We start from the raw sequence: 25,515 nt of genomic DNA, 5'->3' as shown, positions 1-25,515 counted from the left end.
AGAAGGATGGTATAACCTGCCCCTCCACACCAGCATCTCATGTGGCTGAGTGGAAACCAACTGCTGCTGATCTATAGCTTCAGGGCTAACACAGTGCCCAACCCAGGGAGATGTTCCAAGGAATCTTTGTGGAATGAGAGAATAAATAGGTTATCTGATTCAGCCTCACAATTACACTCTGCAATAAGCAGAGCAAGAATCGTTTGTCCCTTTTGTATATCTATTATAGATTTTTGCTTGATACAGATGAAGAAATTGAGATTGAGAAAAGTTTTGTGACTTATGGAAGAGCCAATATTTAACATCTAAACTTGCACCATAATCCCAGCATGGAAAAGAAAGGGGTGACTCCATATGCCCTGCCGTGATGTGAACACCCTATTATAATCTCCTTTGCCAATGAAGCTTCACTGGTCTAACAAAGAACTGAGGAAATAAGCCATGAGAGGGATAAAGTCAGCAGGGCGACGTAAAACGTGGCTCAGCTTCACAAGTATCTGCAATATTTCCCCATACTTTAGCTCCTAATTTATAATGTCCCAGGTACTATGGCTCATAACAAATTACCCCAAAACTTAGCAGAATAAAACAACCATTTATTATGCTCAGAGATTCCAAGGATCAGGAATTCAGACAAGGCACAGAAGGCACGGCTTGACTCTGCTCCCCAATGTCTGGGGCCTCAGCTAGAAGGCTTGGAGGCTGGGGGCGTGAATCATCTGAAGGCTCGTTCTCACGTGTCTGGTGGTGGAGGTCAGTTACCGACTGGGGACCTCAGCTCCTCTCTGTGAGGGCGAGTTTGGACTTCCTCACTGCACGGTGGCCAGGTTCCAGGGCCAGGCATCCCAAGAGAGAGCCAGGCACAAGCTGTATCCTTTCAATGATCTAGCTTCAGGACATTTGGCATACTCTATTTTATATACACATCCATATTATGTATGTAGACGTATTAGCCCTTGCCTTATAACAAATTACTCCAAAAGCTAGTAGCTTAAAACCACAAACATTCATTAACTCACATCATTTTTTAGGGTCAGGAATCTGTGAGTTGGGTTGTTCCAGCTCAGGACCTCTCATGAGGGTGAGTCATGTGAAGGCTGGATGGGGCTAGAGGTCCTGTCTCCAAGCTCAAGCACACGAGTGTCGGCAAGAGGCCTTCATTCCTTAACACATGGGCCTCTGCAAGGGCTGCTCTGACATAAAAGCTGACCTCCAAGAGAGAAAGAGTGCAACCAAGATGGAAGGTGCAGCGCCTTATTAAACCTAATCTTAAAAGTGACATAGCATCACTTCTTCCCTATGCTACTGGTCACACAGGCCAGGCCTGGGACAGCGCAGGAGGGAAATATACAAAGGTGTGAATAACAGGAGGCGGGACCACTGGAGGCCCTTTGGAAAACACAATCTGTTACACATCTATAGTTACACATACACATCTTCCTTCTCTTGTCTTTTTTAAGTCCAAGCCTGTATTGTGTTCTGTTCTATCCTCATGCCCCAACTTCTAGCATGCAGTAGGTACTCAATAAATACTTGTCCAATGGATATTGTACATGACCTGACTAGTGGTGACCCATAGCCACTTCTCCTCCATTCCTTCATGTAGGATACCTCTCAGCCCCCTTGGAGTTGGGTGGGCCTTGTGACCAACTGCTTCTGGACAGTTAAATAGGAGCAGAAATGTCACTGTCAAGTTGAGGGAGTGAAAAGCACAGTGGGGATCCGATAGTCCCAATCTTTCCTTTAGTGGCATCTCAAGAACTGCAGAGGCCAAATGTTCCAGCAGGTGCAGCTACGTGCATGAATGGTCTCTGTCAACTGTGGTCCCAGGCTGAGGGGGCCGTGCGGACAGGCACCCTGCTGGGCCTGCATGAGACATGCAGCAGGCATGTGGGAAGTCTCTGAGCTTTCTGGAAGCTGTCACTGCAACCTGAGCTAGCCTATCAAGATTACAGATAAGCATCTCTTGTATCACTTCTGCTGCTCCCAAGCTACAGAGGGAGAAACCGAAGCCCAAAAAGCCCACAAGACTTGCCCGAGATCACACAGCAAGAGTGGAGCTAAATTTTGAATTCAAGACTTCCATCTACTAGTTTGGGAGGTAGTATGGTATAGTGGTTAAGTTCGTGGAGGTCTGAGTCAGTAACCTTGAACTGACACCTGATGAGCTAATCACTAAGACTCTCTGAGCCTCAATGATCTCAGTTAGTAAAATAGGGACATGGTTATTACCATCTTCAAAGGATTCTTGTGAGGATTAAGTAAGAGTAAATCATAAGTCATAAGCCCTTGATAAAGGCTATTTTATGTTTAAAATTATTATTACTATTATTGTTATTATTATTAATTATAATTCCCCTTATACCACAGCTTCAGAGAAGCTACCTATGTGTGTTTCCATGTTTTTCTTTGCCCCTTTCACGGACTCAGACCTTTCTCAAGCCATTTTCCAATCAATTTCAAAGCCCCAAGACTGTTCTTCCCTGACTTCTCTTGGTGAGGATGTCGAGGTGATTTTTTTTCTTCATTTTTTTTTCTTTTTTTTCTTTTTTGCTTTCTAATAAGCTTTCTGTTATTAGCCTTTCTCTGCCCAACATGCTGCTTTGGCCTTTCTCATCAGCATGGCTACCCCAGCGGCAGGATGTACCCTGGTGACACAAGTCGGTAGATACAAAAAAAAGAGCTTCTCTCTCTGCCAGCGCACAAGAACTCACTGCAAGAGAAGCCTCTCCAGGAAAACAAAGCTCGGTCTGCAGTCACACACGTACCAAGCCTGGGGAGAAGAGGCATTTCCAAAGCTCTCCTGCACTGGGAGGAAACTGTTACTTATTCCTCAGTACAGGAAGAGTCAAATAAATGATGACCCAGCCACATGATAAAAGACTGTGTAGTCAGCAAAAAGGGATGAGGTGAGAATCTAGGAGTCCTCACCTGGAACGATGTTGATGTATGGCTTTAAGTGAGGAAAAGCAAGTTCCAGAATAATACATAGAGAGTAATCTGGATTTTGTAAAAGAAATATGTTTTGATAAATAAATATAATAAATAAGTATATTATATATTTATATATACAATAAAAGAATACATGCATGTGCATGTGTTATACATGTATGTGTCTATACTTATACAAATATACATGTATACACACAAACATACACAATCACACAGATATGTAAACACACACACACCTGCATATGAAAAAAAATATGGGAGAATCACTCAAAAGTGTTTGACTCTGACAGTTTCTTGTGTGGGAAAGAACAGTAGCAAGGACTTCTACCTTTTTAATTTATAACATCTATACTGTTGGAATTTATTTTGATGAGCGTATATTATTTGTCATTCAAAAAACATGCATACATAGATAAAAAATAGCTATGTGACTCCCACTAAGAACAATGTCAATAACACCAGGAGGGATGGAGCCCTAGGTTAAGTGCTTTAAGTGCATCATCTCATTTAATCCTCACCATGTCTCTCTAAGGGGGGGTGCAATTATCCCTACATTATAGATGAGAACAGTAAGGCTCGGAGTCAAGGGTTCATGGGCGCACAGCTGAGTATGCAGCAAAATAATTAGGAAACAGGATAGGCATTTCCCGCAATGCAGTCTGTCTGCACTCAGTAAACACCGTGCCACAGTTTCTGCACATTCACCTGTTTGTCAAACTCGGGCTTCAGAGAGTCTTCGGTGAAGATGTGAAATTTCATCTTCCTGTGGCTGAAGAGCACGGCCGATTTGAGCATGACCAGTGTCTCCTCCAGCCGATTGCCACAGGCCACCACGGCCAGGTGGATCCAGAGCTCGGGGGGCAGCACAGCTTGGAAACTCCTGAGTTCTCCAGGCCTCCTAGAAAGAAGAAAAACAGGTGAAAGCTGTTATTAAACTCATAAAAGAAAAAAAAAAAACAGCTAGTGAAAGGTTGGAACATTTCAAAACATGAACAGGCACAATCTGTTATATTTTATAAAATGATAAGCATTTTGACAATTCTTCCTGCTTAGAGAAAAATACCGTTTATTCCCATATGTATCCTGGCAATAGCAGGATGAGTCACTGTTTGGACTGCTATAGGTGTCTGAGGCTTTTTCCGCCAGCATTCAGCTGTCTAGTGCCTGCTAGCTGCCTACTGGCCCACGGTTGGAAATGGTATTGCTAAACTCTGACAGCTGACACAGGGCTGTGGAGCTCCCACTCACATGGGCCATGGAAATTAGATTTGAACGCAACTTGAACAAGAGGAAGGTGGGCGGTGGCTTTCCCATGTGAAACGAGCAACATGATACTCCCATGATCTGGACGGTTTCAGCTTGCAGTGGAATGCATGACCACCGGACCAAAGGAAAATCATGCACACCCGGGAAGTGAGCAAAGAAAACAACGCATGGGCCTCCATTCCATCTTGGGAGAGTCTTAAAGAAACAGGTGTTAATCCTAACTGTCTCGCTCAAGACTGCGGAGCTGGTAGGTAGGAAATTCAGCTTCCAGTGTGAAATGCATATTAACGAGAAGAAGGCAGGAGAGGGGGCAGGTTAAGCTGAAAATTACCAAGGTATCAAATATCCAGTCAACAGCTGAGAGGGGAATAGGGTCCAAGAAGTCCAGAATCATCATCCAGCTATTTCCTCGTAATAAAAGATTTGTTCCAGACAAGGAGACACAGCCAAGCCTCAGACACACCACTGAGAAACATTTGCAGGCAAGCTGGAAGAAGTTGGCCTGGAAAAGGTGCCCTGAGACAAATGAAACTAATTTACTTGCACAAAAGATCTGGAGACCAGGGGAACTTGGACGTGGAATGCTACCTTCCTTCCAAAAACTTTGAGTTCAATCAGCGTGCTGCTCCATTATTCACTGCTCGGTCGAATAAAGGCAGCCTTGCTCCAGATTTCTTTCACCAAGAGGAAAGTTGAAGATGTGGGTGGAGCACTTTCGATAGCTTTCCAGTTTGATTACTTAAGAGCACAGCCTCCTGGCTTAGTTAAGCCCAGATTCGGGGAGTTACTGAGATTCCAGTTATTTTGGGGATCGGAGGAAAAGACAAGTAGAGATGTCCTACGTATCTCCTGAAATTGTCCACGTCTCTTCATGCCCCTGCTGCTACCTGATGAGATCACCATCTTCCCTCACCTGATCGCTGTGACAGCCCCCTAGATGGTCCACCTGTCTCCAATCTGATCCTTAACCCCCATCCTATGATTTCTTCTTGTGGGTGCCAGAGTGACGTTCTTCTAAAAATGCACATAGGATCGTGTTATTCCCTTGATAAAAATCATGTAAAGCTCCTGACTGCCTTCAAGGTCAAGTCCAAACTGCTGACTGTGGCTCCTACTTGTATCTCTTGTAACTGCCTCTAGCACCCCCCGCCTGCATGGGCAGCCATTCGTAATCACAGTCACACTTACATTGCAACTCTCCAGCTCACTCCTAGTCATGAGACCATGCTGGGTTGCCTTCGGGCCTTGGCACATACACTGTCTCTCAGAAATGCTCTTCTCTGCTCTCTTTGCCTTGCTAACTGCAGCCCATTTATTAGTCCACAAATCTATACTGAGTGCCTACTACGTGCCAGACACCGTTCTTGGTGCCAGGAAGACAGTAGTGAACAAACCAGACCAAGATGCCTGCCCTTGCAGAAGTTACATTCTACAGGTGGTAGGCAAAAGACAAAGAAAGAATAATGGTCATAGCAAATAATAACTAAGTAACTTATATAGAAAGCTATCCAGTGGTATAAGTGCTAGGAGGAAATAGATAATGGAGCCAGGAGGGATACAGGAGTGGCTGATGGGCTGGAATACATTATATAGTGCAAAGTAAGGGAAGTCCTCACTGAGAAAGTGAGATCCGATGACAACCTGACGGTGGGGAGGGCAGGAGGGAGTCACGTGCTTTTCTGGGCGAGGAGGATTCCAGGCAGAGGGGACAGTCAGAGCAAAGACACTAAATCAGGAGCATGCCTGGTGAATTCAAGGACCCTTGCCTTCAGGACTCAGATGTCTTCTCTCCCTCAGCTTCATGGATGGGTTTTCATACCTGCTATTAAAGCCAATTCCCAACTAATTTATGCAAAGGGATGGGAAGGATGTGTCACAGATAATGCTAAAATCACAGTCAATTAAAAAAAAAAGACAGTCAAAATACCAGCCAAAATATGCTACAAAAGAGATTTAATGCAAACTCCCTTGCTTAAAATTATGTTCAATATCTAAAAACACAGGTATCCAAAGGTACTAAAATAATAAATACAATAGCTTAGATATCTTAAATACGAACCATTACCCCACCCCCAAATAGAACAACTCCGCCTTGTTTAGCTTTACACCTTGGGCTTCTACATAAATTAAAAGTTTTAACCTCAGTAATCAGGGAAATACTAATTCAAACAATAAAGAGATTCCACGTTATTTTCGCACTGGCAAAACATAAAAAATAAAAGTTGGACCATACACGTCTCAGAGTGGATATGGAGGTGGGGGACAGCTCAGATGCCGCTAGTGGCAGTGTAAGTTGACCCAAACACTTTGGAAAGCCTTTTGGCAACATCTATCAGGAGTGAAGATATATATATATATGCCCTCACTCTTCTGGTTCTACCCCTACATATGTGACCTGAAGAAACTCTTGCACGTTTGCACAGGACCCACACAAGAACGCTCACAGCAGCCCTGTGTATAATAGTGAAAAGCTGGAAAAAACTTTTCTGTCTACACACAGGAGAATCATGAATATATTTGACAAGTTTAAGTGGACTACTACACAGCAGTGAAAACGAACAACTCAGAAAGTCATGTGTCAACATAAGGATAAAGAGAAGAAAGAGCAATTTGTAGCAGGATACTGAGAATGAGACCATTTCGATGAAGCTTGAAAACCAGCAAAATAGCACTGCATGTTGTTCACAGACATATGGAGTAAAAGTCATCATGCATGAGGATGAGAAACATCAAAGGCAAGGCAGTGGTTATTTCCAGGGACTTAAGTTTTTATTTCTTAAGATGAGTGCAGGGTTCACAGAAATTCATGATGTAATTGTCTGTTTTATTCATACGCCCAAACTATTTGACATATACTTTTTTTTTCTTTTTGATTAAAAAAAGCTTGCACCTCCCTGCAGCACAGCAGACCACTTCTTTTCTTTGCAGGCTTCAGTGATATGGGACTGCACGGTACACAGGGCAGGGGGCTGGGGCCTGCAATCTTTTTTGGTGTCTGGTGACAGGTACTAAAAAAGACAAATAAAAGCCTCTCCTGGTGGCAGTTCAAGTATCAGCGGCTGGGGTTTAACGAGACCTTTGCTGCCCCTACTGTGTTACCTCTCACGTTACGTTAAAAATCCTGGGCTTCAGGTAATAAGCGTCTGGGCTGTGTGGTCACACGGAATAATCAAGTTTAAGGGTGCTGAAACGGTGTGCCTTTCACCAGATCTTACCAACAGCACACTCAGCCCCTCTCAAATGTCACCTGAAGGCTCTGCAAGGATCAAGGGAAGTCCAGTCTATGAACCTAGGACTTCTTAACCCCTTGAGTCACCAGGCGTTGGTGGCAAATGGGAGATGGGGAACTGCACTTCCCCTGCTCTGACTGGTGGTTAACTATGTTCATATTTACACTTTATAAAAGAAGACTGGAGTGGATGTTTGCTGTCCAGGATTTTTAAAGACATGTTGCTGAGGCTGGAGCTGATGGCAGGCACCTTGGCCACCACACTGGTGGAGCCTGGAAGGCAGTGAGCGGAGTAGAAAGCAGAGCTATAAGATGGTGGGTCAGATCTCGGGTGGCATTACTTGAGCACCTGAATCCAGGTGCACTGATCCTAACCCTGGAAGTTCATTGATCAAGCCCATAAATTCTCCTCTACTTAAGTCAGTTTGAAACAAACTTACAACTTAGCAATCAAAAGTGTCTTAAGGTAGGTCTTAAAAATAGGTTTCTAATCACCTTGGACTCACTCCGCCTCTCTCATATTCTCACCGGGAGTCATCCTTGAAATGCTCCATGAATCCATTCCCTCTCCGTAGCTCACTGCTAGGACCTTGATCAAATCTCCATCACTCTACCAGTTTCATAGGTGGAGGAGACACCAGATACCATCTCGCACAGCGGATTCCCGACCTGGCTGCATATCATCATCACGGGAGGTGCTTGTTAGTATTGAAACCCCAGCTCACAGAGATTCCGATTCCGTGGGTCTGGGGTGAGGCCCCAGAGTTTGCATAGTAACACACTTGGACCACAACCACCTGCAGTTCATCTCCAGCCAGGAACTCATCGTCTGAGCTGACCTCTCACCTCTCCTCTGTCTCCCGAACTCTTCCCCGAGCCCTCAGGAATGCCCATTCTATCCTCTGCCTTTTCTCACGGTCTCCTCTTCACCTCTTGCCTTAATGAAAACATGCTGCCTTGTGAGGACGCCCCCTCCCCAGCAGACCCCTCGAGTGGCAGCTGTTCTTCCTGCCCTGTCCTAGGAGCCTCAGGGCAGTAGGCGGGGCTGGTTTTCTCCTTGCTCCTCACTGCGGCGCCCAGACACGGACCACGTCTCCATGGCGAAGTCCGTGGATGCAACTATTCCACCCTCCTCGTTGCTGTCATCTCTCAGCTGCCGGTTTACTCCTCGTCATTCACTGAGGAGTTGAGCTTCTTGCCCACACTGTTTCTCCTCACCCCAGTTCCTCAACATCCTTCGGGACTTCATCTGCTCTTTAGCAGATGGTTCCCGATCCTTCAGTTTTGTGAGCTGAACACCCTGCCCCTTTTCCTTCTCACTTCCTGAAGCACCTAGTGCTGGGCTCACATCCTCGACCTTCACACAAACTGTTCCACCTGGAATGTTCTTCCATAGCTCTTTGCGAAGCCGCCTCCTTCTCTTTTGGACAGTAGAATGGCCTCCCCTCACACCTCATTGAAGGAGCACCGTCCCTTTTATTTTCTATCACGGTCTTTGTTTATTTCATTCCAAAAATGAACCTCAGCTGGTGATTATATAGTCTTTCATTGTAATTTATAGCAAGTACACAATATTATTTACAGTCAATATAAGACAGTGTATCAATAAATAAAAAATATCTTTAGAAAAAAGACTGGAATAAAACACACAATGCACATTTTCAATTTAAAAAATGTAAAACATGTGGTGAAATAGTAAAGTTGGTACATGAAAAAACTTCTTGCCCCATAAAAAATGGGTTTTTTTGCATGTTACGTTCTGGTCTTTATTCCATTGAATACATATTTTTACAGCTGCAGTAATGCTGTACATATAATTTTATATCCTACTTTTTTCACCTGATTCTTTTATTTTTCTTGTTACTTTTTAAGTCTTCATGACCATCATTTTATTCCATCCAGCTAAAACACCATGGCTTATCATCATTTCCTTTGTGTTGTTGTTTCCAATTGTTCTCAGTTATATATATTAAAAAATCTTGCACTAAGCATGGGTGGGCCAATAGATTTTTTTCTTTCTTTGCATTATTTCCTTACACTACATTCCCTGGAATGGATTTACTGGGTTAATAGCTATTATCCTAGCAAGAATGTAGTCATTTTGACAGTTTCTCAGATTTACCCAAGAGTTCTTGGAAAACACCAGACCATGAGAAGGAAAACAAAGAAACGTAACAAACATTAGCCCAGCCACCTCTGAGCTCCTTGTATGAGGTAACCGTGTAGCTGACTGCTGAAACAAGATGAAACACACTTGCCTATGGCATCAGTGCCTCCAAATTCCTTGTGTTCTGAAGGGGTGATGCTTAGGTTGCAGTTATCATTTAGACACTGCATCAAATAACACTGAGTCTCACAGTGAGAAGTTATTCCATTTTCAGTTCTTTTTCAACAAGGGCAATAAGAAAGTCTTAGTTGGTGCTAATATGTCTTGAACACCTTTCTTTTTCTCAATATTTATTTATTTTTGGCTGTGCTGGCTCTTAGTTGCAGCACGCGGGATCTTTAGTTGTGGTGTGCAGACTCTTAGCTGCGGCATGTGGACTTCTTAGTTGTGGCTTGCAGACTTCCTAGTTGCAGCATTCATGCGGTATCTAGTTCCCCGACCAGGGATCAAACCCAGGCCCCCTGCATTGGGAGCACGGAGTCTTAACCATTGGACCACCAGGGAAGTCTCCTGAACACCTTTCAAATGTTGCCTAATCCTCCCTTTCAACTGAAAAGACAGCAGACTTTAGATACAGAAACTTCAGCAGGAGTATCAAGTTAGAAATGAACAACATTGTTTGGTTTTCTTAGTGTTTGATTTGACAATTACATTCTGTTTATGTTTTTGCTGACAATTCATGGTGATGTTATAAAATTTCCTTTAAAAACAAATATACTTAGGATGTGGAGAAATTAGCACCCTCAAACATTGCTGGTGGGATTGCAAAATGGTGCAGCCACTTCAGAAAGCAGTTCTACAGTTCCTCAAAATTTTAAATATAGAACTACCATATGACCCAGCAATCCTATTTCTCGGTATCTACCCAAGAGAAATGATAGCATTATGTTCTCACAAAAACGTGTACATTTATAAATGTTCATAGAAGCATTACTCACAATAGCCAAAAAGTCCAACCCAAATGTCCATCAACTGATGAATGGATAAACAAAATGTGGTATATCCATACAATGGAATATTATTTGGCAATAAAAAGGAATGAAGTACTGATGCATGTGACAACATGTATGAACCTTTAAAACCGTGAATTGTGAACCTCGTGAAAACATAAAAGACTGCATGTTTTATGACTCCATATGTATGAAAAGTCCAGGATAGAAAAATCCATAGAGACATGGTTACCAGGGACTCACAGAAGGGACAAATGGGGAGTGACTAGTTTTATGGGTATAGGGTTTCTTTTTTGGGTGATGAAACTGTTCTGAAATTGGATAGCAGGGATGGCTGCACAACTCTGTGAGTAAACTAAAAACCTCTGCAGTGTACACCTTTTAAAGGTATTTGAATTATATTGCAATAAAGCTGTTTATTAAATACATAAAGGCACACATTTATAACAAGGATAGATTTAAACTTTTTCCTTTTAAAGTTAGCATATGGTAGTGTAGTCATGTTAAAAGAATCATGATACTGGGCTTCCCTGGTGGCGCAGTGGTTGAGAATCTGCCTGCCAATGCAGGGGACACGGGTTCGAGCCCTGGTCTGGGAGGATCCCACATGCCGCGGAGCAACTGGGCCCGTGAGCCGCAACTACTGAGCCTGCACGTCTGGAGCCTGTGCTCCGCAACAAGAGAGGCCGCGATAGTGAGAGGCCCGCGCACCGCGATGAAGAGTGGTCTCCGCCTGCCGCAATTAGAGAAAGCCCTCGCACGAAACGAAGACCCAACACAGCCATAAATAAATAAATAAATAAATCTATTTTAAAAAAAAATCATGATACTGACGTGGGAACAACTGAGGCTTGGCAAACGCCGCCCCCATTGTCCTGGCTGAAGCCAGCCCTGTGATCCAAAGAGAAATGATGCTCGTAATGACACAGAAGGCTTACAGCAGAAGCAGCCTCACCACCTCCGCGCTGCCCGAGACGAAGCGTCTCCTTAATTGCTTAAAAAGTCTCAAGCGTGTGACTTAATTAAACTTCAATTTCTGGAGTGTATAAATAATGAAATACGGCATTTGTGTGTATGCTATTTACTTTGGAGCCTATTACTGCAAAACACACTGAATTATTAAAGCGAGTAATTGCTTCTACTCAGACCCGCTTTTCTGCCATCTGCTGCTACCTCTGTTTCCAGGGCTTCTCCTTCACTGACAGGCTAAGTTAACTCAGGTCAACCTGATGCTATGATACGGGCCGGCAGTGTGAGCTGGATGGAAAAGAATCACAGTTCTTTCAAACACAGCCTGAAACAGTTGGTGACTAGTTTTAACAGGGAAGGAAACACAGAAATATGAGGGTGGGGAGGGAAGCAGACAAATTTTAAGAGGTTGAATATGCTCACCCTAGGAGAAGACTTGACTAGCAGAATGCCACTCCCCTCTCCCCTAGTGGAATCTCTTACAAGACGAAGCCATGGCTATCTGAATGTGGAAGTTTGCAAATGAGGTCAGAGTGGCAGCTGAAGACGTGAAAATACCTTGATTCAGCCCCTAGCAGGAGCGTCTGGTGATGGGTGGTTATATCTGCCTTAAGTGTTGGCAGCCAGAGGCACTAGTGAAGCTCCTCACAAACCACAGGTCTGGGAACACGGGAGACCCTTGACAAAAAATTTCAGCGCTGAAGCTGTAAGTAGAGCCTTCACTTAGCAACCCAGACGTGACGCTCAGGACTGTGCTAACAGTTAAATCACTTTTAACGACCCATGGTTTGGAGTTAAATCAACTATCTTTAATATTCCAAGACAGACAGAAAAGCCTGAAGTCCCAGCATTACATGAAGAGTGTTGACACAGTGCCAAAAATATCTGCCATGAGGGGGAGGCTTGATAAAATCATTTGATAAGTGCATGCAATTACTAATAGTTTGTATTTAGTTTGGATCATGATATTTGAAACATGGCTGTGTTCCTAAACAAAGTCTAGGTCTAATGCACAGGAGGTGTTCAATGTCCAAAGTTGGTGACTTTGTGCGTCTCTAGGTGTATGTGTCTGCTTTTAGCCATCATTGTACACATACACATGCTTTATGATTAGGAAGTAGCAGAGCAAGGATTCAAACTCAGGGAGCTGGACTTAAGAAGCCCTGCTTTTAGTTATGACGCTGTATTTGGGGTCACACACAAGCGAGTCAGAAAAGGAGCCCCTCTGGGCAGATGAGGCCTTTATCTCTACTCAGAGCTCCTGACTCAGTGATCCGAAGGTGGGCTGGATTTCAGTCCTCACCCACAGCCCCGCCAGGTGTGACTCGCACGGCACACCTGCACCATCTCTACCTCCATAATCCATCCTCTCGCCCTTAGCTGAGGTCACGCACAATTGGGTTTATAATTCTTCTCCTTCCAAAACTCTAGGATGCTGCCTGGACTGATTCTCATTTCATTCTTATCCGCCCCCCGTGATTGTTCCTGACACACGGGGGATTCTATTTCTCCATCTCCCTCTTCTTTTCAAATTAAGATGTTATTGAGATTTTAAAAATATGAACCAGCAGCGCTGGTTTGAAATAAATGTCTGGTGACATACGAGGGAGAAGAATGAGGATAACATATTCTGCGAATGGGCACCTCTATCTCATGTCCTGAAAAAGAGCATAAGGGACTTACCAATTTAAACGAAGGAAAAGTGGTCTCCCCAGCTAATTTCCATCCTCTTATGCCTCAGGCCAATAGGGATTTTAAATTTTTATGATAATTAATATACTTTAAATTGTTTTATAAATATATAAGTAATGCATATATTTATCACAGAAAAAAGTGTAAAATACAGACAAGCAAAGGCGGGCGAGGGGTAACCAAACCAACTTCATAACCTCTGTCAACGTTTTGGTATACCATCTCCCAGAGTTATAACCACTATATGTGGGTGTGAGTATATAAATATGTAAATATATAAAAACCTTTAAAGAATGGGATTTTTAGAAACTGGTTTTTTCCCCTTACAAATACGAACAATTTTCAAATTTTAAAAAAGAAAAGAGATTTTATCAAAGGGATCTTCTTCAAAGGGATTCTGGAAAGCCATCAAATATTTCAAATTTCAAGATTTGTTCCCAAGTACAGTATGGTCGTAAGCAATATGGATCTAGATGCACACAGACCTGGCTTCAAATTCTAGGTCTGCCACTTGGCTGTCCCATCTTGGGCAAACACTTTACTTCTCACCCTCAGTTTCCCCATCTGTAAAAAGGGCTTGTTGATTCTAATGGCTCTTTGCTTTTGGTTTTGGTGTTTCTTACTAGCGTCCATTTCCAGGTGTTTCTGGTAAGAGCACCTCAGTTTTCTTCGGGGGAAACCACGGTTCTCAGTTCACGAGGTTCGGAGGGACTGAAGCATCCTCCCCCAGGTGCGGCCATCAGGGGTTGGTGCGCATGTGATCCAAGCCAGGGCGGTTAGAGGCAGCCCTGGGACTCTTGCTGGATGGAGTCTTTCCCTTCAAGGTTGCTAAAGGAGGAGGACTTAAGCCCAGACCCGTTGGAACTATCACATGGAAAAATCTGATCTGAGAGTGTGGCCCACACAGAAGGAAGCAGAGTTAAAAGATGGAGGCAAGATGGTCACACATCCTGGACACACCCGTGACTGAAGCTTTATCTCCTTTGCACATCACAGTTTTATGAGCTAGTAAATCCCTTTTTATGATTAAGTGATATCAGCTGATGAGCTGGGATTCCATCACTCCAAATGAAAACGAATTTGACCTATCCAGTAACAGTACCCACCCCTTAGGCTGTTACGAAGATTAAAAGAAATAATGTGGTGAAGTGCTTCATACGGTACCTGACATGTTTTAAGTCATTATTAAATATTAGTTGTTATCATCATTATTATTAAATATTAACTTAGATGCATCAGAAGCCTTCATTTTTCTCCAAATATTTTATGTCCATGCCCAAAATGGGCGAGGCAGAGCAGCAAAAAATTTATTTTAACTGTCAATACTCTAAATTATTGCAAACGAGATTTGAAGTGTTTGTACATTTTTAAAAGTTCTCAGACATTAACACCGACGTCCGTTAACCCATTCCTCCTGAGGGATGAAATTTGATACTTGAACACTAAGGCTTGTTACTTTGGAACCAGTGGTCAGACAACCCGGCTCCTTTTAATTCCCACAAAACTGGGATGAGGAAAAAGCAGAGCAAGGGTTCAAGCCCAAGCAGAGACACAGGCCCCTGAAGAGCAGTGTCTGTGAACAAAATTCTGCATTTTGGTGCCTGAGGACACCTCCTAATTCCCGAAAACCCTTCACTTACCCTCTGCTTTTCTAAGCTCGGAAACAGTAGTTCTCTGCCTTTGAGTAGAAATCAAAGTTACAGACAGCCTGACTTCCAGGTCTCAAAGTCTCCAGAACAATCGCCCAACTCAACCAGAGGCAGTGAAAAGGGTCCTGTCCCATCTATTCCCCGAGCTTTTACTAAGGACCAGGACACTGGGGTTAGGGTAGCATTCATTATATGCGGAAGCTGTCTTCATTTCCTCAAGACACAACCCAGGGAAAAGCCTGCCTAAATCCACATCTTAGCTCTGGCTAACATTTGCTGAGACCTTCTCGTGTTGCAGGTACCGTGCCAGCCTTTGACTCACATCGTTTCACTTCCCCGTTGAACTTAGGAGAAAGCCTAGATTGGCTGAGGAGCACTGACTCATTCAAAGCCACACAGCCAGTCAGCTGGATCTAGTTAGGATTCAGTTGCTAAATAAGAAAGCAACCACGGCCACTAACAGGGCTCAGAACAGCACGTCACTTGCTGAGTGACCACCACGAGCTAGCCCTGTGCTTGGTGCTTTATGTGCATTATTACAATTTTAGCTCTTTGGACCTCAGTTTCCTCTTGTATAAAAGGAAATCACGCTTCAGATTATGTGTTCTCTATTGCCTCCTATTTATGGAAAGCTTGGACTCTAAATTGTACCATGATGAATTTTCACCAGAAGATGACAGTCTTCCGTGTTGCGAAAAGAGGCCGGGGGGAGGAGCATCCAAACATCACCCTCAAATACACCACAGTCGCTCTTGGCTGCCAAAAAAAATCACGGACTCCCAATAAAGGCATCAAGTCAAGAAACTCCTCTTTCCAGGGGGCAGTTTTCAAAATTTCATCATATGAGATAAATCAAGCGCTGGGGAAGATCTGGAGGGGAACATAAAATGAATTCCGTCTTCAACTGAAGCCTCTTATTTTCTTTTTCTTTTTTTAATATTTTAAATGGTGGCAAGATAGATATAACATAAAACTTTACCTCTTATTTTCCTACAGTAAATTATAACATGAAGAGAAGTATTTCCAAAGAAAACAAATCTGTTCTCAAATTTTCTTCCAAGGACTCTCACCTATGGAGTTTCTAGGGAGATGTGTCAATATGGCCACTATTTATGGAATTTTCTAAAGGTGCTAAAAGCAGGTGCTACATATCCACATCAGTCAGGACGTTATGGTGGTGAGTGACAGAAACTCAATTCATGGAAGCTAGGACAGGGACGGGACAGTGGCAAAGGGCAGAAGCTGGCCTTGGGAACAACGTCAGAACCCACCCCCACCCCAGTTGCTGGATGTTGCTTCTCACCCCTCCAGGTCATCTTGGGTCCATGAACTCTCCATGCAGACCAGCTTTCTCTACCTGGCAGAGACACAGCTGCCGATTCCTGAGTTTCCTATCATACAGCTGCAGCCACTAGAAACAGTCTTCCCTTATGCTGTCTCTGACCCCAATTTTTAAAATCCCTAAAAAAAGGCTCTAATTTGGCTTAGGAACCTATCCCAGAATCACCTGCCGCCTGGGACAAGGTCAGGTGCACAGAATGGCCACTCCAGGGTGTGATGGACCTTCATTTCCTGTGTGCCCCCTACAGCCATTCCCCTCTCTCTCCATCAACAGCACTGAGGTTATGATTTTTTTTTTTTCTGAGGTTATGATTTAAAGAACCATCTGGTTCTGTTAAGAGGATTCTGGATTCAAATAACAGAAACCTCAACTCCAGCGTAAAACAGAAGGGCCCTAGATAGGGCAGGCCTCTGGATCTGTGGCTCCCAGGACTCAGTACTGTCCTCAAGGACCCATAGTCTCCTTCTTTCTCTACTCTACTGCCCAGAGTGATGACTTCAACCAAAGCTGGTTTTCTAAGGATCGCGGTGACAACTGGGACTATTTGTTGCCTTGTTCATATCTAGAAGATAAAGTCTTTTGTCCAATAATGTAAAATAAGTCCTTCCCTTCTTATTCCGTTCCCTTCTTTTTTTTTTTTTTTTTTAATTTATTTATTTTTGCCTGTATTGGGTCTTCGTTTCTGTGCAAGGGCTCTCTCTAGTTGCGGCGAACAGGGGCCACTCTTCATCGCGGTGCGCGGGCCTCTCACTGTCGCGGCCTCTCTTGTTGCGGAGCACAGGCTCCAGACGCGCAGGCTCAGCAATTGTGGCTCACGGGCCTAGTTGCTCCGCGGCATGTGGGATCTTCCCAGACCAGGGCTCGAACCCGCGTCCCCTGCATTGGCAGGCAGACTCCCAACCACTGCGCCACCAGGGAAGCCCCCGTTCCCTTCTTAATCAGGAGCTGATTGGGCCAGCTTGGGTCATGTAACACCTGTAGACCAGTAACTATTGCCAGAGAAATGAAAGTATGTCTTAGCCTTGGATATATAAAGTTTACACTACGACAGGGATGGGACTGTCATGGCAGGCTTAGACCATTGCCTGGAGGTACAGTTCACTGTCAAATTGGGGGTGGGGTGGGAGAATGGAGGTCAGGAGCCAAAGACAAGTCTATTACATCACCCTCCCCCCAGTGGTTTAGGTGGTCTTGGCTTCATCCCTAACTCAAGGGGTGGCCCTTGCTTGGTTTACTTCAATTAGCTAATCTCGTCCCACCCCTCTACTCCTTCCCATTTCCTCATCCACACTGTAGGCATTTAAACCAACCAAAGCCAATGAGATGGGAGAAAACTTTTGCTGGCGCTTCTAGGGAATAAAAACACTCCCTCATCCAGAGAAGCAAGATGAGCCTGGAGCATCTTGTAGCGCCAGAGAGTAAGAAAGTGCTCAGAAAGGCAAAACTGAAAACAAAAAGCCGAAACACAGTGATGGGGGTCTACCAAAGGAGCAGAGCAGCCAACTGAAAGAGCTACTAATCACCCAGACTGAAACAATTTCAGCAACAAAATAAAGTCATATGGATTGTAACTCAAAGTACAAAATCAATATCTACGAGTCCATCCTGACTTATGACTGAATAATAAAGGGGGGAGAAGAAACACAACATCCCCCACACAAAAGAATTTCAAATTATTTATATAGAGATACTCCGCCCTCAAGGAAGGGGAACATAAATCCACACTCCTTAGGTGGGAGTTGTGAACAGTGACTTCCTTCTAAAGAGTAGAATAGAGTGAGGGGGGAAAGAGTAAGTCTAGAGTGGAGAAAGCTGACAAACACTAGCTCAGCCAGTGACCAAGGTCAACGTTAAATCATGTCGATAGTATATGCACTTGATAGGACATGATGAAAATGGCACTTTACCGCTACAGTTTTCCTCCAGATAACCCATAACCCCGGTTATCACCATGAGTAAAACATCAGACACATTCCAACAGCGGAGCACCTTATAAAATATCTGACCAGTGCTCTTCAAAACTCACAAGGTCATCAAAAACAAGGGAAGTGGGGCTTCCCTGGTGGCGCAGTGGTTGAGAATCTGCCTGCCAATGCAGGGGACACGGGTTCGAGCCCTGGTCTGGGAGGATCCCACGTGCCGCGGAGCAACTAGGCCCGTGAGCCACAACTACTGAGCCTGCGCGTCTGGAGCTTGTGCTCCGCTACAAGAGAGGCCGCGACAGTGAGAGGCCCGCGCACCGCGATGAAGAGTGGCCCCCGCACGACGCAAGTAGAAAAAGCCCTCGCACGGAAACGAAGACCCAATGCAGCCAAAAGTAAAATAATTAATTAATTAATTAAAAGAAAAAAAAATTAAAAAAAAAAACAAGGGAAGTCTGAGAAACTATCACAGCCAAGAGGAGCTTAAAGAGACATGACAACTAAATGTACTGTGGTGTCATGGATAGAATCCTGGAACAGAAAAAGAGCACTAAGTAAAAACTAAGGCAATCTTGGGGCTTCCCTGGCGGCGCAGTGGTTGAGAATCTGCCTGCTAATGCAGGGGACACGGGTTCGAGCCCTGGTCTGGGAAGATCCCACATGCCGCCGAGCAACTAGTCCTGTGAGCCACAACTACTGAGCATGCGCGTCTGGAGCCTGTGCTCCGCAACAAGGGAGGCCGCGATAGTGAGAGGCCCGCGCACCGCGATGAAGAGTGGCCCCCGCTTGCCGCAACTAGAGAAAGCCCTTGCACAGAAACGAAGACCCAACACAGCCAAAAAAATAAATAAATAATAATTAAAGGTGCTAATAATTAAAAAAAAAAACTAAGGAAATCTAAATACATTAAACATTAGTAATAATGTATCACTATTACTTGATAAATGATAACAAATGTATTATAACAGTGTAAGATTTTGCTCAGAGAGGAAACTGGGTACAGGGTATATGGAAACTCTCTGTACTACATACTCCCCAACTTTTCCACAAATTTGTTCTAAAAAATAAAACCTCTTAAAAAGAAAAACATTCCCTCTCTTGGAAGTATGTTACTATTAGAGATCCTTACTATTTTCCTAAAGGGTGTAAGATTGTTTTGAATATTATTAGATAACATGTAACTCAATAATATAAGTAAAGTCTTAGTATCAATATAGTGCTGGCACAAGGGGGGGGTTGCTGCATTTACTCATTCAGTAGTTCATTTGACAAATATTTATTGAGTACCTACTGTGAAATCATCTCTGTTCTAGGTGCCAGTGGTACATTGATTAATAAGACATGAAGTGTGCATGAAGGGGGGAGGAGCAAACAAAGTAGGATTTTCATACAACGATGAGTGCTATTTAAAAGAAATACGAAATAAGAGTAAGGAGGTAGAAGATGATGGGCAGGGTCCTCTTTTCTAGGGCAGCTGGGAAGATCCCGCTGAGGACAGAATCTGAAAGCAGACCTGAAAGAAATGAGGGAGCTAGCCACACAAGGTGTGAGCAAAGAACATTCCACCACAGGAAAAAGTAAACAGTGCTGAGGTAGGAATGAGTGCATTTGAAGGCCAGTGTGGCTGAAGCAGAGTGAGTGAAGTGGGGAAGGGTAGGAGATGAGGTCAGAGAGCTAAATGGGCTGAAATCAAACACGGGTTCAAAGGCCACACTAAGAAATTGAATTTTACTCTGTATGATGGGAAGTTAGGCTCTGGAACCAGCAAAGTGACCCGGTTACATATTTAAGATTATTCCAGCAGATGTATGGAAAAAGGACTGTAGAGGGCGCTAGAGTGGAAACCCCAAGCCAGAGAGAAGCTACTGTAGTCGTCCATGTGTCAAACTATGGTGTTTAGCTCAGTGGTAGCATGGAAGTGGTAGATATAGTGGGACTGGGGTTATATTTGGGGATAAAACCAAGAGGGCTTACTAACTGAATACACGGAGAGGGTGAAAGAGGGGTCTCACGGACGAATCAACAAAAATGAATTTGACAAGAATCAGGACTCACAGTGACAAAATATCATAGATGGTCCCCAAGATCTAGAGATCTGTAATGTGTTCTGGGGCGACCAGCTAATCACAGGATGGCCACAGACTTGGCATTTTGCTGTATAACATCATCCCTCTTTAGTGAGACATTTATTCAGGCTTGAACCCTCTGAGAAGACTTGTCTCAGAGACCAAAGAGAACTGCAGGAAGTGCTGTCTCTTGATGAGCAAATACGCACGCTTCCTCTCGGGGCAGCTCCAGAGGCTGCCAAGTGTGTAATGTGTTTCTGTATTGTCTCCCCTCCCCCCTCCCCCAAATTCTGGGAGGGAAGCAACTCCATTCACCATTGCACACTGAGTACCTGCCCCAGGATACATGTGCAATAAACATTTGCTGAATGACTGTGGAATAAAATGACAGAGGTAGCCTAAGTCTCCCTTAGAAGCCATATTTTAAGAGAAAACAGCAATAGCCAGGCTAACACAGAGACAAAGAATAAAGTTCAGGAGGGGGTTGAGGCTGACTAATCACTTGGAGCTCTAGGCTACAGCCAGTAAATGAGAAACAGTGATTTTGCAAGAGATGGCACAAAGGGCTAAGCAACAGTCATTGTTGGGATTTTGCAGCTGAACTTGTTGATCTCATCACAGGACCATCGAATGTCAGAGCTGGAAGAGATCTTAGAAAACTTGTAGATCGACCCACTCGTTTACAGATAAGCAAATTAGGGTGAAATGGCTCAGGACTAGCACCCAATCCTCCGGACTCCAGACGCCAAATTCTTTTTCCTATCACACAGATGGGCAGTTATACTGAACTTCCTCTTCCGTACGTAGGCTCGAAGAGGAGTTTTCAGAAGCAAGCTGGAGAGATAGTCTTCTGAAATCCGAAGTCTATACTAACGTAAAATTCTCATTTTAGAATTCAGTTCCATGAAAAATAAATGATCCCTCTTGATAAACTTTTCCCCTTATCATTCAAAGAAAATAAGGCAGCCCATCACAGTTCCCTTTTTGACATGGCTGCCAGGAAGATTAGAGCTAAATTGAACACTTAATCCTCATAACAACAGTGGCCTCAGTGGTTAAGAATCTGCCTGCCAACGCAGGGGACATGGGTTCGAGCCCTGGGCCAGGAAGATCCCACATGCCACAGAGCAACTAAGCCTGTGCGCCACAACTACTGAGCCCGCGTGCCACAACTACTGAAGCCCACCCGCCTAGAGCCCATGCTCCGCAACAAGAGAAGCCACCACAATAAGCCCGCACACCTCAACAAAGAGCAGCCCCTGCTCGCCACAAATAGAGAAAGCCCGCGTGCAGCAACGAAGACCCAACGCAGCAAAAATAAAAAATAAATAGAATTCAGAATTGGAAAAATTAGTAATTAAAAACAAAACAAAACAAAAAACAGTGGCCTTAGTTTTTGACAAAAAGTACTTCTTTCCCACTCCTCTTTATGACTTTTCATGTTTCATAAGTATTTCAATGGCCTTATTGTATATGTCTCTGTTACTGTTAGTCGTCTCAAATTTGTTTTGGAAGTCAGCCAGGTCTAAATCACCAAAAAAAAAGCAAAATAGAAGGAAGATTTCATTTCTCTTGTGCACTGGAACGGCTACTTATAGTGTGGTGTACGTTTTCAGATCCCACCCTTGACCTAAAACTCAGACCTTACCTCCCGGCTTTATATTTATAGAAAGGAGAGCCCACCGCAGGACAGACTGCATACAAATGACTAGTTATAAAATTGTAGGTCTGCCTGCTAACTAGGCAAGTCCCTGGAAACTTCTCCGAAATGAAAACAAGATGTGGAAGGAGAGTGCCATGCTTGCTGTGCTGACGTGGCAGGATTTCACTTACACCAGGACCCTGGGGGGGGAGCAGGGCAGCCTGGCCTGAGGATGGTCAGCAGGTGGTGGACTGGGTCCCACCTAACTCCACGCTTTCTGCCGACTACTCCCCAGGCTCGAGGTACGAGATCACGTACGTAGCCGTCGTCTCTTCTGGATTCTAGCCACGTAAAGAGATTAAAGCACTCATTTTCTGAAAACATGAGACTTTCTTTTCCCTCCCTAAAATGAAATTCCTCCTAAACCACAAAAATTTAACCCAGGCAGGATTAGGAAAGCAACAAAGGCGTCCATGCAGAGATCTTTCCTCTTGCTCCCTTACTGCTCTGTCGCTATTTCTGTCCAGGTAGCAAAAGAAACATTAATAAGTCCCTGAAAATGTCAACTTCGCCAGAGGACGCTAGACTTTCATGTTTATGCATTCGAGCCTGAGACTTCCTGTGGCTTTTTTGTTTTTTCCTCTTTCCTGAGTTTGAAAATTTTGTTCTTTATTCTTATGGTGTTGCCCATGATTTCCATGATAATCTAAGAGATAACGTTTAGAAGAAAAATGGCTTCAGGAGGTACTGTTGCTCATGGAAATAGTCCTTCCCAAAAACAACCATTTGGATTCTGCTCATGATCTCTTCCGAGTCAGAGCCAATTTGTTCAGACAGAGACAAGAAGATGCTGCCCCAATGTTCCCAACACCTTGAAGGATGAAGACAGTTCCAAAAATCTACGATGTTTCTTCAGAAAAATTTCAGGAAAATTATGAATGCAGGCAAGCCTAGTGTATGACATCTGCATTAGTACGAAAGGGCTCAACCTGTACCAAGACTGCTGGGATCTGTATCCTCATCATGGAACCTTGGACAAACTGCTAAACCTTGTGTAATATTTTCCTCATCTGTAAAATGGAGATAATATTAGTGCTTAATCGGTGCTTACTTCACAGAGCAGGGTCTCAAAGTTTGGTGTGCATCAGAAACAAGGGGAGGGCTTGTTAAAACACATACTACTGAACTCAACCTCTTGATTTTTGATTTCGTGGGCCTGGGTGGAGGAGGGGAGGGGTGAGACTCAGCAGCTCCAATAAAGCCCCAGGTAACTATGGTGCTGCTGGTTCATAGAGAACTCCAAGAGAACCACTATCATAGGGTTATGGTGCAGATGGCGTAGTTAATGAACGTAACCTAAGTGTTAATAATGACTATTTTAATGTACTGTGGTTAACACTATGCCTCGTAAAAAGTTAGCTGTGATAAATGGTGTCCATTCTAATTATCTTCCAAGTTGTCCCATCAACTTACAAATCATAGCAACTTTGCAGTTAAACCGTAATAGAATCCATTACAAGAAACCTCAGTACATAGGAGGGAAAACCCTATTAGCTTCCTAACAGAAATATCCTTATTTTAAAGAGTGAATACATTCATAAGAGATTGTAAATGGTTCTAAATAGACTTAAAAGCAATTCTATACATCACTGGGGTTTTTTCCCCTAAAACTTGTCCATACCCATCTGTACATCTCTTACCAGGCAGAAGAGAAACAAAAGCTGACACAGCTACTTACTGAGGTTTCCTGACTTTTCTCTCACAGTAAAAACGCCAAACCAAATTTAGTCATTACGGTGAAAAAGAAGTCTTCCACTCGTTTCGAGTAATTAAGGAGCCCAGCAAATGTGGACGTTGCAACTGGCAGTTAGAAACATCAACAGTCTCCAAAGGGTAGAGGAAACAGAGGGCTACAAGACAAGGGGATTGTTAAAAAGCTCTCCACAACAAAGGAAATGAACGCAAATCCCTAACCTGCGGGCTTTCCAGCAACCCTAAGGCCAAAGATGAAAAGCTGTGGCGGGTTAAGCTCTGTGCAGATAAAGAGGATATCAGACAGAATGTCGAAGGCTAAGATGTTTTCCTTGCAGGGCTCTGACCACACATGAGTCTGAAAAAGAAGGAGGAACAGGGAAAGCCCCACGCTTCCAAGGAGAACACTTCTTAGTACACTCAGGACGAGCGCCTCTTCTAAGCACAGGCGGAGATTCGCGGTTCAATGAGAGGCAGCCAGTACTTAGTAAACATCTAACTTTTCCAACTCAATCAGATCTAAGTTTTTGGTAGAAATTCTCCAGTGAAACATGAGAGTTAGATAAAGCATTCTTGCATCGTGATAGCTTTTGAGAAATTCGACAAAGGGCGCATGTTTGCAAGAATGCAAAAAAAAAAAAAAAAAAAAAAAAAAAGCCTTTGCCCTGACAGTTAAAAATGTACCATGCAGACCACTTTCCCTGACACTTCTCTTTCCAAAAGGTACGTGATGACCAGCACTGCGCTGTTACCAGGACTCCACGAAGACGGTTTTTCATTTCTAGCGGGGAAAGAAAGAAAAGTGGGCAGCCCGTGGGTGAACTTGGAGTTTGTCCCTCCAGCCCACAGCCTCCCTTGGAAGGGACACGGGTGGAAGGAGGGAGACACGGGTCCGCGGATGGGATTCTGGGGCTGCCACGACTCACCTCGCCAACTTCTTCAGGCTCGCGGCGCCCCGACGGCTGCCTCGGGGGCGCGGACGCGGAGGCCGGCGCCGGCGAGCGCTCTGGCCGGCCCCCGGGAGGGCACCCGGGCCCGGAAGGCGCGCGGGGGCCGGCGCGGGGCGGCGCGGCGGGGCGGACGCGGGGCGAGCGAGCGGCGCGGGGGCTGCGGCGCGGCGGGCGCGCAGGGACAGCCCCGCGAGCAAGAGCGCGGCCAGCGCGAGCAGGAGCAGCGCCGCCGCCTTGTTGCGGAGCTTCATGGTGTGGCGCGGCGGCGGCGGCGGCGGCGGCGGCGGCCCCTGGGCAGCGCGGCCCCTCTGCGCATCGCGGCGCGCCGGGCGGCGGCGGCGGCGGCGGGGCGAGGGCAGCGGCGCGCGACGGCCGCCTCCTCAGCCAGCCCGCCGGGGACTGGGGTCCGGGCGGCTGACGGGCGAGCGGGCGCGCGACGGAGGAGGAAGAAGGGGAGGGAGGGGGAGGCGTGAGCCGGCCCGAGGAGGGGCAGCCCGCGCCTACCGTACTGTGTGGAGTAGCCGCCCGTCCGTCCGCGCACCCGCCAGCCGCCAGGCGCTCCGTCTTCAGGTAGGGCAGCCTAAAAACCTCTCAGCTCCTCATTCATCCATTCATTCACTCATTCATTGATTCGTTCATTCATTCATTGTCTCCCACTCCGTTCCATTCCCTCGTTTACTTCCTCAATTCCGTCACTCATTCACTTACTCTCCCATTCCATCTTCTCTTCATCGGATTCTCTCATTATTCCATGCCTTTGCCCCATCATTTATTTTTACCCATCTATCCACGCACTCGTGCACCTATCCATACATCCAATCAAGCAGGAACATCTCTGTCCCGTTTTCCCAATGCAGGGCCTGGCACTTGGTGGGTACCTGTAGGATAACCACTCCAGATCCACGTTGTCTAAACAAGTTACAGGGTGAATTCTAGAGTCTGGGTTTGAAATCTGACTCTGCCGCTC

General features: G+C 44.9%; 1 protein-coding gene across 1 annotated transcript in view; it reads right to left on the bottom strand.

Moving 5' to 3' along the window:
* Nucleotides 1-24,799, bottom strand: part of GXYLT2 (glucoside xylosyltransferase 2) — an 80,351-nt gene extending 55,552 nt beyond the window's left edge. Inside the window, exons 1-2 of the mRNA XM_036869947.1 lie at nt 24,525-24,799; nt 3,658-3,850 (exon numbers count right to left, since the gene is read on the bottom strand). Coding sequence (XP_036725842.1) covers nt 3,658-3,850; nt 24,525-24,799 — 468 coding nt within the window. The remainder of the gene's footprint in view (nt 1-3,657; nt 3,851-24,524) is intronic.
* Between the last annotated feature and the right edge of the window lie 716 nt (nt 24,800-25,515).

The sequence above is a fragment of the Balaenoptera musculus genome, chromosome 11 (assembly GCF_009873245.2).
Source record: "Balaenoptera musculus isolate JJ_BM4_2016_0621 chromosome 11, mBalMus1.pri.v3, whole genome shotgun sequence".
NCBI classification, from domain to species: Eukaryota; Metazoa; Chordata; class Mammalia; order Artiodactyla; family Balaenopteridae; genus Balaenoptera; species Balaenoptera musculus.
This window is presented reverse-complemented; position numbering and strand designations above follow the sequence as displayed.